The 18,012-nt window shown below is 40.5% G+C and overlaps 1 protein-coding gene across 1 annotated transcript in view; it reads left to right on the top strand.

The window, feature by feature from the left end:
* The window catches only part of MEI4 (meiotic double-stranded break formation protein 4), a 197,798-nt gene that overhangs the window by 110,915 nt on the left and 68,871 nt on the right, over positions 1-18,012 (top strand). Inside the window, exon 3 of the mRNA XM_060283968.1 lies at positions 12,078-12,209. Within this exon, the coding sequence (XP_060139951.1) occupies positions 12,078-12,209 (132 nt within the window). The remainder of the gene's footprint in view (positions 1-12,077; positions 12,210-18,012) is intronic.

Raw genomic sequence — 18,012 nt, forward strand, 5'->3', positions numbered from 1 at the left:
ACAGAAGTCACTGCCTATCCCATGTCTGAGCCTACGTGAGAAATCTTATAGGAAATATGAAGACCTTTATGAAGGTACCACTGTTCCCTTTTGGGACCTTTTGGATTCTTCTGAATGTTAATTGTCTTTAGCACCAACCTGAGTAGGTACTTAGCATATTAAAAAAAGATATTTTTAATATCCCTAGCTACAATTCTTGTTTTCAGCATTTATAAGAATTTAAATAAACATAACTGTTCACATAGCCCTATTAAATTTCACTTAATTAGGGCTAGTTATTGTAGCTGAGGGAGTTCATTTGAATCTTGATTTTGCTACCACAGCACTAGCTGTCTCTTCCAGTATTGCATAGTTTAAATTTTGATTTGCAAGATTTTGTTCAAATTATTCATTAAAAATGTGACCAAAGGACCAAATACTGTGGCGTGATGTTAGAGGAGCCCCTGCAGTTACAATCCACACATGCAATTCATATGCAGTTCATTCAACCAGCGTGAAACTCATATGGCCCCTATTTTAACCACAGGAAATCCTAAAGGCTTGCTCAGAGCCTTTGTTGAAATCAGTACATTCTACGTCTGGGACTTCTTTTGACTGAGTATACCAACTCTGTCATAACAGGACAGAAATTAAGGTTAGTGTGCCTGGCATTTATTAACTGATGCACTTTTCTCCTGGACTCTGTATGCTTCTCTTAGTTGTCAAAAATGTTCTGCATAGTAATGTCTAGAATTGTCCCAGTATCCACATACGTATTAGTCTATGAAACAAGACGTCTACTCTCGTATTTTTTTTTAAATCCATGTGTCACTTGCCCATTTCTATTCCTTAGGGCCTTTTTTCTGATTTCTCAACAGTTATCATGAATATATCATCAGTCACATTTACAAGTACCTTGTGTACTTTAGGATAAAATTCTTTAAACTTTGAGCTCAGTTCAAGTAGTTCAGTTCTCACAGTATGTCTTTTTTTCATCACATCTGCAGCTTTACAAAGCACTTATATCTGCTCTACCCAGTAATCACTGAATTTGAACTTCTAATTCTGCATTATATTATCTTCTATTTATACTGTTTTTTATTATCTCCAGATTGAAGATCATCCCTTTGAATGGGAAAAATGGGTTTTTTTGGGTCATCTGTTAGCCCTGTACTACCATTTTTTACTCCTTGCCCTAAACTTAATGAAACGTTTGCCTACCTTTTGATTGTTTTTAAAGCCTTGCTTTATTTTGAAGCTCCATGATACACGAAGTATTTGAGTGTCTTCACATAGTGGGACTTTGCCCCTTCTACCTATTTCCCCAGCAGTCAGTTGACCCATATCTGTGTGCTTAACTCTTCCTCAAGCCCTGGGCTCCCGGCTGTTCCATGGCGAGGACTCGAGGAGCCCTGGATCATTTCATCTCAAATCAGTAGTGCTTCTAGAACTGCAGACCTCCCATTCTAATCCCAGAAAGCATATTTCGTGCTTTGCCCATGTCTGGCAGGCATGGGAACTGAGTTCCTGTCTTATTCCTCTCTGCTTGGTTCCCTGCATTGTCAGCCTTCCCCATTTCTTACTTTATCCTCAACACTGAGATCCTGCAGTGCACAGCTGATCATGGATTTTCAAACACGACCTCTGCTCACACCCTTCTCTCTTGTACTGAACTTGATTGCCAGGGTGCCTGTCACTTCTTGCTGTTCCTCTGACAAGGTCTGAACTTGTCTACTATTACTGTCTTTCTAAACACACTTCGTTGGAGTTATCCCTCCTGCCGACCAGTGTTATCCAACACTAGGTCTCTCCTCTGGAAACCTGCTAAGCTCTAGTTTGTAGATTTCTCCTTAGTGGCGCCTCTGAGGAGAAGATTTCCAGAATTCTGCCCACAGACCTATGCACTGTCTTTAGAGCAAAAGCCCTACTATAATGAAGGCCTACCTGTAACGTTACCTTAAAGGACTGGGATGTACCTGCGTCAGGCATATGTGCATATCTCTAGTCAACAATAGTGCTTGATCTAGGCATTCTTGGCCATACCGTGTTCCTCCTGTCACCCTTTTTCCCTTCTTTTTTTTTTTTTTTTGCGGTACGCGGGCCTCTCACTGTTGTGGCCTCTCCCGTCGCGGAGCACAGGCTCCGGACGCGCAGGCTCAGCGGCCATGGCTCACGGGCCCAGCCGCTCCATGGCATGTGGGATCCTCCCGGACCGGGGCACAAACCCGTGTCCCCTGCATCAGCAGGCGGACTCTCAACCACTGCGCCACCAGGGAAGCCCCCTTCTTTTTTTTTTAACTGAGGTGTACTCTTAGTCAGGAGATAGGCACCCTCTGAGAGTCTCTTATCACTGCAGTCACAAAGAGATGATGTTCCCTGAGAGCTAAAGCCAAAGGCACAGATCCTGTTATTTCTTTACCCAACCTGTTCCTTCTTTGGCACTTCAGTCCAGAACCCAGTCATTCCTGCACTTCTCCTCCTTGAGAGAAGAAATAGGGTAGAGGAGATGTAAGCGCTTCATAGAGCTGCAGGTGAGATGAAAAAAAAAAGACATCTCCATACTTCCATTTTGTTATCTTCTTTTCTTGGAGTTGAAAATAGCTGACATTTATCGGGCATTTCTATGTGCCAAGCACTGTTACAAGTACCTATGTATATTAACTCATCTATTTTTCAAAACAAGCCTATGAAATTTTAACTCTTCTTATCCCCCTTTTACAAGTGAGAAAACTGAGGTGAAGAGAAGTGTGGTAACTTCCCAATGGTCACATAGGGAGTACTTTGCAGAGTCAAGTTTTGAACAGGCGTCTGGCTTCAGAGTCTGAACTCTTAGTGACCAGATTATCTCACCTCTCAGAGGTGGGGATAGTCGTAGTAATAGTTCTAAGTATCTTAGTAGTAGCTATAGCAGCAGCAGAGGGATAGGCAAGTTATACCCCAAGTTATGGGAGCCTCCTGAGAGGTTATGTGATGGACGTTTTAGAGAATATAGAGATGATTACAGAATCCATAGTATTGTATATCCCAAATATTCATGAAAATGCTACACAGCAGTACCACTTTGATGATATAACTCTGTTACAAATTTCATTTCCTATCTTTAATGGCTGAAGTTAATATTTTTGAAGCAAAAAGGGAACCAAAGATGGTGTATGTAATTTTTTTTTTTTTGCTTCCCACCCACAATTCTTAGGTTTATTGATTTATCTTATATACTATAGGAAGAATGTATTGATAATTTGGTTGTTTCTTGCACATGTTTAAGAAAAATATATATTAAGGGAAGTTATATATAAAATACATATTCAAAAAGTGATTTGATTCTAAAATGAAATTAAGATAATTCTGTTTATATTAGCATGAAAATAACAAAATACTTAGGAATAAATTATCAAGAGAAGTACAAGATATCCTTGCTAAAAACTACCAGACATTGTTGAAAGAAATCAAAGAGAAAACTATTTCATGTTCAGGGATTATATTATTAAGATGGTAATATTCCCCAAATTGATCTAGAGATTCCACACAATCCCTATTAAAATCCCAGCCACATTTTTTTTTTTGCAAAAATTGACAAGCTGACACTAAAGTTCACATGGAAATAAAACGGACCCAGAGGGCTTCCCTGGTGGCGCAGTGGTTGAGAGTCCGCCTGCCGATGCAGGGGACACGGGTTTGTGCCCCGGTCCGGGAAGATCCCACATGTCGCGAAGCAGCTGGGCCCGTGAGCCATGGCCACTGATGCGCGCGCGTCCGGAGCCTGTGCTCCGCAGCGGGAGAGGCCTCAACAGTGAGAGGCCCGCGTACCGCAAAAAAAAAAAAAAAAAAAAAGGACCCAGAATAACCAAAATAATCTTCAAAAAGGAGAACAAAGTTGGAAGATTCACATGTCCTAACTACAAATCTATGGCAAAGAGTAAGGGTTAAGGATACGTATATATATTAATGTAACAGAATTGAGGATCTGTCAGTAAGCCCTTAAATTTGTAGACAGTTGATTTCAGCAAGGGTACTAAAGCAATTCAGTGTGGTAAAAATAGTTTTTTCAATAAATGGTCCTGGAAGAACTGGATATCCACATGCAAGTGGACCATATACCAAAACTAACTCAAAATGGATCATAGGTTAAAGAACTAAAACTGTGAATTCTGAGGAGCAAACATAGGAGTAATTATTTCTGACCTAAGGCTAGGCATTTGTTTCTTAGATGTGAAACGCAGAGATGCCAAAAGAAAAAAAATAAATAAACTTTTGTGCTATTAGTGATAACAGGAAAATAGACAGACATCCCACAGAATGGGAGAAAATTTTTGCAAGTCATATGTCTGATATGGGACCTATATCCAGACTATATAAGGAACTCTTAAAACTCAATAATAAAAAAAGATAAATAAACCAATAAAAATAGGCAAATGAGTTGAGTAGATATTTCTGCAAAGGAAATATACAGATGGCCAATAAACAACATGAAAAGATGCTCAGAAGCATTAGTCCTTAAGGGAAGTACAAACCAAAAGCACAATGAGATACTATTTCGCATCCAGTAGGATCGCTAAAATAAAAAAGATAGCAGGTGTTGATGAGGATGTAACAAGGATGTGGAGAAACTCATCATTCTACATTGCTGGTGGGAACACAAAATGGTGTAGTCACTTTGAAAAACAGTTTGGCATTTCCTCAAAAAGTTAAATATAGAGTTATCATGTTACTGAGCAGTTCCACTCCTAGGTATGTGTTCAAGAGAGTTGAAACATGTATCTATCTAAAAACATGTACATGAATGTTCATAGCAGCAATATTCCTAATAGCCAAAAAGTGGAAAGAACACAAATGTCCATCAGTTGATGGGTGGATAAACAAAAATGGTATATTCATAAATACAGTGGACTATTATTTGGCCATTAAAAAGAATGGCATACTGATGCATGCTACAGAATTTATGAACTTCGAAAAAATATTCTAAATGGCACAAGCCAGACACGAACACCACATGTAGTATCATTCTATTACATGAAATGTCCAGATAGGTAAATCTATAGAGACAGAGTAGAGACAGAATGTAGATTAGTGGTTGCCAGGGTCTGTTGGGGGAGGGTGGCAAATGGAGAGCTGTTGTCCAAAAAAAAAAAAGATCAAATTGCAAAAGTCATTGTTGGCTGATGAGAGGTGGGCAATATAATCTCTAAGACCTTCAAAGGCAGCTTAGCTTCTGCTTTCCAGATGAATGAAGGTAAGAAATAGTGAACCATCAGTTCCTTTGATTTAGGCTTTTCTTCCTGTGCTTCCCCCCTAAATTTGCCTCCAAGAGCATCTTCAGCTGTATTACACAAGTGTCGATATGTTGTATTTTCACGCAGTAGGATTCAGGTGGTCAGCAATTAGTGGAGTGAGGGTACACAGGGAGTGGGGGCTCAGAGGAAACCCTCCAGGTCACAGGAAAGCCACAGAGGAAGGGTCAGCTTGGCAGGAACCTTCTGGGCTGCAGACGAGCCACCCTGATGCCTGCAGCAGGCATCCAGGGCAGGAGGACTTCAGGCTGCTGGTTTCTGTGGAGAGAGGGTTATGGGAGGATTATAGCCAGGCTCGGGTGAGTTTGCAAGGTCTTCAGGGGACCTGATGTTCTGGATGGGCAGCTGGGGCTGAGCTCCACCAGATGTCCTCCCATCCACGCCGCCGGCCCCGCTGTGCAGCAGCCAGAAACAGCAGGAAACCTTCTTTCTCCTGCAGTTAATCCTTTCTCAGTATCCTCTGCTGAGAAACCTGCTGTGTTGCTCATGTAAAGGAGAGATATTTAAAAGAATGCTGTCTGTTGTCGCTGATCATATATTGAAGGGTGAATTTGGAGCTGAGAGGCGATCAATTGACCATTGGCTCATGCCCTTATTTCTTATGCTATAATTGTCACATATATTAATCCACATCCAAGACAATATTGTATATATTTTTACTTGCATTTTGAAGAAATTAAGGGGAAAATAAACTTTTACATTTACCCAAATAGTTACCATTTTTGATGCCCTTCGTTTCTTCATGAAGATTCAAATTTTCCACTAGTATCATTTCTACTAAGCATAAAAATAATTTATCTTAGCATTTCTTATACTGTGGCTCTGTTGGTTACCTATTTTCTTACTTTTACTTTTTATCTGAAAAGATCTATTTTACCTTTATTCTTGAAGGATTTTTTGCTGGATATAGAATACTAGGTTGACATTTCTTTTTTTCCCAGCAATTTAAAGATAATAATCTAGTCTTTTCAAACCACCCTAGTTTCTGATGGGAAGTCCACAGTTATTTGTATTGTGTGCCCTGTAAGGTGTCATTTTTCTCTGATGGCTTTCAACTTTGTCTCTTTATCCACAGTTTTAAGGGTTTGGCTCTGATATGCCTAGGCTTTATTTTCTCTTTTTATATTTATTGCTTGGGTTCAATGAGATTCTTTAATGTATGTCTTTGGCCAAATTCAGGGAGTTTTCAGCCATTATTTGTTCAAACATTTTCTGCCTTTGCTGACCCATTTCTCCTTCTGGATCCCAATTACACTTGATAGACCTGTGTATATTGTCCCATGCGCCCCTGAGATTCTGTTCATTCCTCAGGCTGCATAAATTCTACTGACCTGTATTCAAGTACATAGACTCTTTCCTCAGTCATCTTCATTCTGCTCCCGAGCTCATCTGCCTTGAGTTTTTATTTCACATGTTCTTGAATCTCTGCTTGGTTCTTTTTACTCTTTTCTCTTTCTCTACTGAACTTGTATCTTTGGGATCAGTGCTCACATTAAGCACAGTTCTGAAATTTGTCTTAAAATCTCTTCTTGTAAACCACACCACAGAATCAGGGTTGCTGCTGCTTCTGCCATGATCGAGGCAGCACAGAGATAGAAGTTTCCAAAGCTGCCAGTCCCAGATCGATAGCACTTCTGTCATCGTCAGGAATCTCCTGAATCAGGAACACTTCTGCCATCTGTTCCAGAATCCTGCTGCATCTTCTCGGAACCATATCATCATTCAAAAGGGATGCCCTGGGGCTTCCCTGCTGGCGCAGTGGTTGAGAATCTGCCTGCTAATGCAGGGGACACGGGTTCGAGCCCTGGTTTGGGAGGATCCCACATGCATGCCGCGGAGCAACTAGGCCCGTGAGCCACAACTACTGAGCCTGCGTGTCTGGAGCCTGTGCTCCGCAACAAGAGAGGCCGCGATAGTGAGAGGCCCGCGCACCACGACGAAGAGCGGCCCCCGCTTGCCACAACTAGAGAAAGCCCTCGCACAGAAACGAAGACCCAACACAGCAAAAAATAAATTAATTAATTAATAAACTCCAACCCCTAACCTTTAAAAAAAAAAAAAGGGATGCCCTGCAACCTGCCTTTCACCTCAAGTAATTCTGACTATGTCTTACATAAGATCGACTTACTACAAACATTTACATTATATCCAGAACCCTCCCTAAAAGAGAGTTTTAGCCTCTTTAGCACTGGAAGCATGCTTGAAGAATATTTGAGTGGTGATCCCAGTCTACCTGCTGTGGACTGCTCCTCTAATTATTCAGTGTTCATATACTCCCTTTTTCCCATATTCAAACTTCCACCAAATCTCAGTAGCAACAGCAACGTGCTGTGAAAACATAATGCACCAGTGCTCTATAGAAACAAAAATCTATAGACCTCTTATCAAAAGGAAGGATTCAATCTCGATCTTTTCGTGTGACATAGTGTGATGTGATGATCATCCCTATGCTAGTTCAGTCACAATTCTAGTTTGATACTTTGTAATTCATGGACTAAATTATAAAATACACACACACATACCCACAAAGAAGGAATAAAGTAACCCATCATGGCCTTCGGTTCTGTAACTGGTTATAATTCCATAATTTGTATTGATTTTCTTCCTCCACTGCCAATTACATTCTCCCTTTGCCCTCAGCCAGAACCTCACTTAGTTGGCTTACCCAGAGTTTCATCCCTGAAGGATCTGACCTTTTGGTCATCTTGCCTCGTGAGGTTGCTGTAGTATCCTATTTATTTCTGCCACTTGGACGTGTCAGAAATAGAGGGCAACCCCTGGCTTCCAGATGTAATCTTCCCTGCTGACATGGCATTGTAAATGCCTGTTTTCCTCCACCATAGAGGTCAATTGCACCAGCCAACACAGGAACTTCTTTTTGCCATTGGTACAGTGGCATAAAGAAATCCGTGTAGCCAGGTGGAAATCTCAGCTTCCAGTTCACGAAGCCATTGTTCGGTCCTTTGGTCGGAACCATTTTCACTTGGTTATGTAGACCTCTAAGACAAAATCCAATGCCACAAGGATGGGAATAACACTTTGCCAATAAATCATTAGATGTAATATTGAGAGTTCCCAGTCTGACTTTCATACCTTGGCTCCTGAACCTGTATATTCTGGATGTGGGAGAAAGAGCGCCGGATATCGGTCACTGGTTTAGAACATAAGTTTCCTATCACTCAGCCTTATAAGAAGTGGTATTCTAGTTGGAACTAACTGTTCAAGGAAAATTTACTTCTGTTTTCAGTTCCCGCTTGATCCCAATTTTGTATCTAGTACAACTACTTGATGATGGAGTACGGCTGTGTATACCTAACCTTAGGCGACACCCAGTTCAGATGAGCAGCTCTGGGCGTATAGTCACTTGGTGTCCCACTATCAGGCACTCATTCAGTCATTACTGGGGCCAAATAGCATAAGCAAGGAGTTTTTCTTTTTTCTATAAAGGGTAATATTTACTTGTCAAGAAAGTTATGACATTCTTCCCAAACCCAAGTCCCCTCCCCGCCTTGTGATTGTCTCATTAGGGTCAGCTGCAGGTATACTGATTAGCTCCAGGAATATTGGCTCTTACTGGTCATAAGGTCCATGCGGCAGAGCCTGTTGTTCCCCAACGTAGACCAGCTAGAGATCTTAATATGCTCCTCTGGGCCCTTCTCAAAGTTCACAGCCTTGTGGTTGCTCAATATATGCATCTGAGTAGAAAACCAAAGAAATATATGTTGCCTCAAATATCCAGAGACCCATCAAGCATTGTATCTGTTTATTAGTGATAGTAAGTACATCTGAAGCAACACGTTTTTCACTTTAGGGGTGTATTCCAACACGCCTAAGACCCAGAAACTGCCCGAGTGTGTCAGGCACCTGAATTCTGGGGTTCCCTCTCTGGAATGCATGTGATTTACCAGGGCCCTCAAAACCCCTGCCATATCAGCATGATGTCATCAGTACAGTGCACTGGCACGATATCCTGTGGAACGTTTCAATGTTCAGAATCCTATGAACTATTAAATAATGGCCTGGAGCCAGCAAGTTAACATAGCCTTAATAGGACAGGAAAAGTGCCCTGCCGTCTCCTAGGTGAATGCAAACCCCCAGATCAAGACCTGTCTAATATGCATCAGAGGCAGGGAGCTGCATCTGGAACAGTAATTAGCACTGTGTAATTACAAACACCACCCGATGAATTTTGTGATAATTCACTGTTATTCTCCAAGATCCTTCAGTGTCCTGAACAGGTCAGATAGGCAAATTTATTGGGCATGTGGTAGGAATTTCCACCCCTGAATATTTCAAGACTTCAGCGTGGCACTGAGCTCTGTGAATCTTCCAGGTGGATATATAGATCCAAGCACATTTGGGAAGACTGAGTTTACAGCAATGACTCCCTAAACCAGTGGGTCACCAAGATAGCATCCCGCTGCTTCTACTAGGATTAAGAACCTGGAAACGCAGGAAGCCTCTGAACCAGCTGCAGGATAAGCCAGAACTGTGCCGCCTCTGCTACAGTCCGCGCCAGCAAAACGCATGCCCTGAGCCCGCTTCTCTTCTTCCGTAATGCACTGCTAAATCCGGTTCTCAAATGAATGCTCTGATTGGCAGAACTCAAACCTCATCCAAAATCCTAACTGCAGAGGAATCTGGGGAAATTTATTTCTAGCTCCTCTGTCCCTGAAATGCAGAAAGATGTGCTAGAGTAGAAAATGATGGCGTGGGTGTTGGCAGGTCCTTCCGTGGTTTCCGCTGCAGTTGCCGCATGCATAATGTGAGCCCAGGCCTCCATGTCAGCCTCTCTCAAAGTTCCACTGCATTTACAAAAGGGCAAGTGCCAATTAAAATGTAAGGAAGAAGAGAGGCCATTTTATAATAATATTCACAGAATTTTAAATCACCTTAATGGCTCTATACTTAGTCTGCTCTCGTTTGAACCTCAGTCAAACGGGGGAGACAGTCACAGTTCACAGCTGTATTGTGGAAAATCTCTTTGTGGTGAAATTTCCTTCTCAGCAATGTCCTCTAAAAGGACCGTATTAACTCTAGACAAATGGATTTTATTTCTAGTATTTAACTTCTTAAGGGTCAGTGAATTACACGTATAACCTTCAATGCTTTTACATTATTATCCTACATTATAACATTTAACACTTATTGGGCACTTGCTAGGGGCTTGACACTATGTTAATCAGTTTCGCTGTCTAACTTAATATGCACGACTCTATGTAGTGGGTGCTGTCTCAGACACTGTTTTGCAGATGTGTAAGCTGAGACATAAAAGGTTAAGTAAGTTGTTAGTACAAGTTAGTAAGCATGGAGTTGGGATTTGACTCAGGTGGTGTTGGACTCCAGAGTCTAGCCTACCCTGTCACATTTTCATTTCATCCCCATTCTGTAAAGTCCCTTTCAGTTTATGGTGAAATTTTTCTTCTCTTTAAGTTATCACCTAAAGATTAAATATTGAGGAAAAAAGATAAACAATTAAAGCATCAGTGAAATACTCAACCGAAGTTTTTTAGGACTTAGGTAAAAGTACTGTTTTTTCAGGTACAAATTAAAATGTTGTAAAACATGTGACATCTAGTAAGTCATACTGGAGAGTTACAAAAGATGGGAGTCTTCGCTAATTACATTGTTAGGAAATAACAATGATAAATAACTATGATTTTCTATGATAATAAATTGATGTGGTTTTAGTTTTAAATTTGATAACTTGATTTCAAAAATTATTATTAACAGCTAGTTATACGTGTCCAGATTTATAATAGAAATTTCTTTTGAAGTCTATAATCCATTCACTTTCTTAGTGTCACTGATTAACTTTTAAAGTTAAAGTATATTATTAAAATGTCAGTTTGAGAAATATCTATGTTAAGTATACATCGTAAAGGACACAGATGGCATTTCCTAGTTTCATATGGCATTAGTTATTTCAGCATTGTCATTTAAACATTTTACATATAAAAGCAGTGTCTCCTCAATCTGATTTTAAGCCCGTAGAGAACAATGGCAAGGCAGATGCTGTTTCTGTGTTTTGAGATACTCCATGAAGCCTCCTTTGTCCCAGATATATTAAAGGAAAGATGTAATGAAATTCCAGTTATGAGTTATATGCAACTTAATGTGAATTATAATCAAATGGCCTTTCTCCTACTAACTATAGGGGATATAGTTTATTGTCTCCCACAATCCTTTGAAATTTATTTAATGACGAGATCTTTTGCTGCCTCTAGATAAAAATTCAGAGTCCCACATTTCTTTCTCCTCACTCTAAAACATTGTGACTTTAGACTTTTTTTTTTTTTTTTTTTTTTTGCGATACGCGGGCCTCTCACTGTTGTGGCCCCTCCCTCTGCGGAGCACAGGCTCCGGACGCGCAGGCTCAGCGGCCATGGCTCACGGGCCCAGCCGCTCCGCGGCATGTGGGATCCTCCCGGACCGGGACACAAACCCGTGTCCCCTGCATCGGCAGGCGGACTCTCAACCACTGCGCCACCAGGGAAGCCCCGTTTTATCATCTTGATTCATTCTGTATGTACTCTATCTAAATGATATGATCTTTTGGTTCTTCAGCTAAAACTTCCATTTTAGCACCTTGTCACACATTTCAAAATATTAACTGCTATAAAGTTTCATTACTTCTATTATGATAATCTGTCTGTTTCACAGTTTTGCTTGAGACTGACCCAGAATTATGTTGACACTTTTTGTACTCCCTGCAGCATGGAGCTCAATAGTAAATTTTAGAAAGTGCCCATTAAATATATTTTGAGCTAACTTGATAGAAAATAGAAATCTATTCATTTTGATCTTTAGTTTCAGGTGCAGCATTATGTCTCTCAGAGTCTGGTAACCCTGGGAAGTTGCAGCTTGTTGAGAAGATCTATAATATCTCTGCTTCTGTCAGAAGTAAACAGCTTCGCTGATGATCTGGGCACCATCAATCAGGTACATATAACTTGATACTGTAACTTTCATTTATAGTTAATGCAGCTGTAGACTTTTCTTTCCCTTTCTCCTCCCCTCTCTTTTTGCCAGGCTGATATTTTAGTCGTTACCTTATTTCTAACATACATGAATAGTGTTGCTGCCTGCTGAAATTACAGAAAGATACTTTCAGAAAATAGTTTTCAAAATAATGCCATTTTATCATCCTTACTGGTATATATGTGCCAAAGGTGTCACTAGTGACGGCAAAGGAATGGCCTTAAACCTCTCCAAGAAGGCAGTGTGTTCCTAAAGCAAAGCAGTGAGAGGAAAGTGAACAGGAGAGGATGATAAATGGAGAACAGCCTCTGACCAGTGGTTCTTATTCCTAATTGCTCATGACACTCATGTGGCTAATTTTAAATACTCTGTTGCCAATCCAATTAAATGGAGGTCTCTGGGGTTAAGACGCAGGTATTGGTATTGTTAAAGTTCTCCAGATGATTCCAGTGTGCAACCAAGGTTGAAAACAATGCTCTTTTATCTGTGCAAACTCTTATGTCACTGCTGACAAATGTGTCTAAGAAACAGAAGTCATTCCCATGTTCTAATGTTGACAGTGGCATATTATGTGTTCACTTTCTCAGCTCACTTAATATTATTCTTTCTGTGGTTAGAATTAAACACAAATAAAGGAAATCAGAGACAGAAATGTTTTGGTAAAGAGAAAAAATAATAACCAAGTTCTTACGTCTAAGTTCTCTATATTTAATAACATATTCCAAAATATTATATAATCTACTTGAATTCAATCAATGTCGTGGTAAATCATCTAGTCAGTAGTTTTTCAAGTGACTGTTAAATGGTGAACCCTTGTAAGAGCTCTGTAGATGTATTTTTAAAAAGTAGTTGTTACTGATCTCAAGGAGCTAAAAATCCATTTGAGAAAGAAATAAGGCACATTTACTAGTGGAAAAAAACAGTGAAGTGTTAAAATGCATGGTGCCGTTTGTAGGAGCTCCAAGATCAAGGAAGTGATCAAGGTAGGTTGCAAGTCCCTGAAAAGATTTCATGAAAAAGGAACAGCTTGAAAAATGGATTTGAATTGAAAAGGAGAGAATACATAATGTTGAGGCGCTGGGTGTCAGTTTTAAAAAGTGTGCTCAGAATTCTGAGGAAACAAGGTAAGGTCATGGCATTAAAAATAGGAAGCAATATGGGAAATTAGTCTGATGGAATCAGATTTGTGTGGAAAATAACAAAACACAGAAAAGAAAATTTTATTTACATATTCTCACTTAATTTTTACCAAAATACATGAAGTAGTTATATTATTTACCTAGTTTATAGATAAAGAAGTCAAGCCTTAGAGCAGTCAAGCACCTTGACCAAGCTTGCAGAAAGAACATATGCTAAGAGCCATAATTCAGACCCAGGCATTCTGATTGTTAAGCCACTTCAGAATAAGAGTAACAATATAACACAACAACAAGAACTAGTTTTTGGCGGGTAATATGTGTTATGCTTTACCCGAATTGTCCCATTCAATCCTTTTAGTAACCCTTCAAGATATTAGTATCCTTGTTTAAAGACAAGGAAACTGTTCATCAGCATTCTTAACAATGGATAACAGAATTCACTCCAGCCAATTTAAGCAGAAAAGGATACATGAATAGCTATGGAATAGTTGAAGAAGAGACTAGGCCGTACTTTCATGAATGACCTCCGCAACTACCCAGCTGAATAGGAATAGGCTCCAAAGGAATTGCTGCCTTTGCTGTCATGACCGGGAAGCTGCCTGCTGACTCAAGGAGCTACTGCTACAGACACAGGGTCCATAAAACAGTCCTGCTACAAGGTACAACAGCCAGATATATGCCCTGTGTTGTCCTGTCTCACTGTGTGATTCAGTTTCAACTAATTCAGTTTTTGTCAGTGCGTTTATTTCTAAGCCAACAACATATTCAGAACCCTAGCATCAAGGAAGTACAGAAAATGTAGTTTTATGCTTTTTCACCTTCTTTCCTCTAAAAGGATGATAGAATGACTAATGATGTAGTCAGTCCAAGGTGTCTATCACATGTAAGGCTCAGAAATTCAGTAACATGGTGGTAAGAGATGGCGTCAGAATAGGAGGGAATACAAGGCAAAGGGCGTGAATGCAGGGAAGCCATTTATTCGGGACTCTCAATGTAATAAGTCTTCCACAAGCAGGAGTACAAATAACCACTTGTATATAAGAAGTGTTATCCAAAGGACTCAAGAAAAGATTTAATGTGAAGGAGAGAGAAGAATCAGTGCAAAAATTAATATTATAAAACTAAGAGATAGGAAAAATATCACTAAGAAGAATTAGATAAATGGGAAGCAATGCTTCTTTGTGAGCAGAAAAAATTGAGTTTGTATATATTGAATATGAGGAAACATTGAAGTAATCTAAATATAGGCAGATGGAAATATGAAATTAAAACTTGAGGGAAAGGAGGGGACATACATAAAAATTAGGGGAATATCACTATATGGCAATCATGAAATCATAGTCAGAAAGAGAACAGGGACTCAGGGAAAAGTACTGTGGAATGGGAGAGGCAGATGTACAAACAAGGAAAGAAGACAAGCTTTATTTTAATATTAGATGTTAGCTGACTATTATAAATGTCAGGCTTAAATGATTTAATTTTTCATCAGATGTAAACAGTAATATATATTATATGTAATATGGATTATGCAAAAAAATCTATAAATATAAATATTAAAGTCATACTACATAATTTTTGACTTTCCAGTTTTCTTTATGTCTCTTAGACATAGTCTTATTGTTGGACATACAGGTCATTGCTGTATACATTTTGACCTCTGATATAAAACTTAACATTAACTATTTTCTGAAACTGATTCATGGAGATACATTTCAGAAGTTGACTTGATTGCATTAACTGAATTCAACTCTTATTGGTGATTTGCATCTCAGACTTGCATATTAAGATGATTTTTTGGAAAAAGCATAATAAAATGTCTAATTATTTTCAAAAACTAAAATTTCTTGGAACTTATTAAAAAGTATTTAAAAAGTCATAAAGTTCATTGTTAACAGAGTAGCCTTCCCAATGTAAACAGCTAAAACTCTGGAAAAATATATGACTTAGTGAGTTTCAGACAGTAGGCAGTACAAAATTGCAATTCCTGAAATAAGGCAAGCGAACTATGTGAGCCCCGTGATTGCCTTGACTTTGGGCCTGGAGGCCCTTTCTGGACTGTGGCACAGTGAAGCGAGCCAAGTCCCAGCAGTCTCACTGAACTGATAGGGCAGAGACTGGAGTTCCAGAGAACTGATGCAGAGAATTTCTGGGTCGGAGTCATGGAGAGAAGAAAACCCTGAAAAGAAGAACTCAGGAAATTTGAACAGAGGTTTTCTGGATCATTTGTTGAACACTAAGCTGCACATGTGTAGGAGGACACTTCACAAGGCCAAGCAAAGAAAAACTACTCAGGAAAGAAATATTACAAAGCAATTGTGAGCTGCATAATGGCCAGACCTCACACAGTGCTTGGGACCATCCAAATTCTATCCAGATATAATGGCAAGACCTTACTCAATAAGGCATTCAGTAGAGACCTTAAAATGTTACAACTTAGCAGTACAGTACTTTACAGTCCTAGGAAAAGGCTATGCTGGAGGGATTCTAACAGAGCTTGGAAACACACCTTGAAGATTTCTTGCTGGTTCACAGCTAGATTAGCTGCGTGCTGGAACGACATAATACAGAAGCTCAACAATATGATATCGTTAATGTCTACGTCCATTCAGACATCATGCATGTGAAAAAGAAAGAATGTGTAACTCATAGCCATGAGAAAAAGCATTAGTTAATAGAAATAGAACCAGAAATGACAGAAATAATGGAATCAGCATATAAGGACAAAGACAGTTATTTATATATATATATATATATACACATACATACACACACACCACACACACACACACACACACACATATGTGTGTTAAAAATGAAAAAAAAACCCCACAGAATGGGAGAAGCTGTTTGCAAATGATGTGACTGATAAGGGGTTAATATCCAACGTATATAAATAGCTCATAAAAGTCAACATCAAAAAAACCAAACAACTGGAATAAAAATATGGGCAGAAGAACTGAATAGACATTTTTCCAAAGACGAAATGCAGATGGTCAACAGGCACATGAAAAGATGCTCAACATAGCTAATCATCAGGGAAATTCAAATCAAAACCACAATTAGATATTGTCTCACACCTGTCAGACAGGCTATCATCAAAAAGACAACAAGTAACTAATGTTGGTGAGGATGTGGAGGAAAGAGAACCCTCGTGCACGGTTGGTGGGAATGTAAATTGGTGCAGCCACTATAGAAAACAGTATGGAGGTTTCTTAAAAAACTAAAAATAAAACTACCATATAACCCCCCTGGGTATATATCTGAAAAACAATAATTAGAAAAGATACATGCACCCCAATGCTCATAACAGTATTATTTATAATTGCTGAGTTATGGAAGCAACCTAAGTGTTCAGCAAGAGATGAATGGATAAAGATGTGATCTCATACACACACACACACACACACACACACACACACACACACACACTAGAATACCATTCAGCAATAAAAAAAGAATAAAATTTTACCGTTTGCGGCAACATGAATGGACTTGGAGAGGATTATGTTAAGTGAAATAAGACAGAGAAAGACAGATATGATATCACTTAATTTAAAAAATACAACAGGGAGGGACCTTCAAGATGGTGGAGGAGTAAGACGTGGAGATCACCTTCCTCCCCACAAATACATCAGAAATACATCTACATGAGGAACAACTCCTACAGAACACCTACTGAATGCTGGCAGAAGACCTCAGACTTCCCAAAAGGGAAGAAAATCCCGACGTACCTGGATAGGGAAAAAGAAAAAACAGAGACAAAAGAATAGGGACAGGACCTGCACCTCTGGGAGGGAGCTGTGAAGGAGGAAAGGTTTCCACACACTAGGAAGCCCCTTCACTGGCAGAGACGGGGTGGGCAGGGGGAAAGTTTGGAGCCACGGAGGGCAGCGCAGCAACAGGGGTGCAGAGGGCAAAGCAGAGAGATTTCCGCACAGAGGATCCATACTGACCAGCACTCACCAGCCTGAGAGGCTTGTCTGCTCACCCACCGGGGCAGGCGGGGGCTGGGAGCTGAGGCTCGGGCCTCGGAGATGAGACCCCCGGGAGAGGACTAGGGTTGGCGGCGTGAACACTGCCTAGCCAGTAGGGAGTCCAGGAAAAAGTCTGGAACTGCCTAAGAGGCAAGAGACCATTGTTTCAGGGTGCACGAGGAGAAGGGATTCCTTCCCTGTCTGCCCACAGAAGGCAGAGCACCGCCTAAATGAGCTCCAGAGACGGTCGCGAGCTGTGGCCATCAGCTCGAAACCCAGAGACAGGCATGAAATGCTAACGCTGCTACTGCCGCCACCAAGAAGCCTGTGTGCGAGCACAGGTCACTATCCACACCTCCCCTCCCGGGGAGCCTGTGCAGCCCGCCACTGCCAGGGTCCCGTGATCCAGGGACAACTTCTCCGGGAGAACACACAGTGTGCCTCAGGCTGTTGAAATTCACTCTGGCCTCTGCCGCCACAGGCTTGCCCTGCATTCCGTACCCCTCCCTGCCCCTGGCCTGAGTGAGTCAGAGCCCCCTAATCAGCTGCTGCTTTAACCCCATCCTGTCTGGGTGGGAACAGAAGCCTGAGGGCAACCTACATGCAGAGGCAGGGCCAAAACGGAAGCTGAACCCCAGGAGCTGTGCAAAC

This window comes from Globicephala melas, chromosome 14, assembly GCF_963455315.2.
Source record: "Globicephala melas chromosome 14, mGloMel1.2, whole genome shotgun sequence".
Lineage (NCBI taxonomy): Eukaryota > Metazoa > Chordata > Mammalia > Artiodactyla > Delphinidae > Globicephala > Globicephala melas.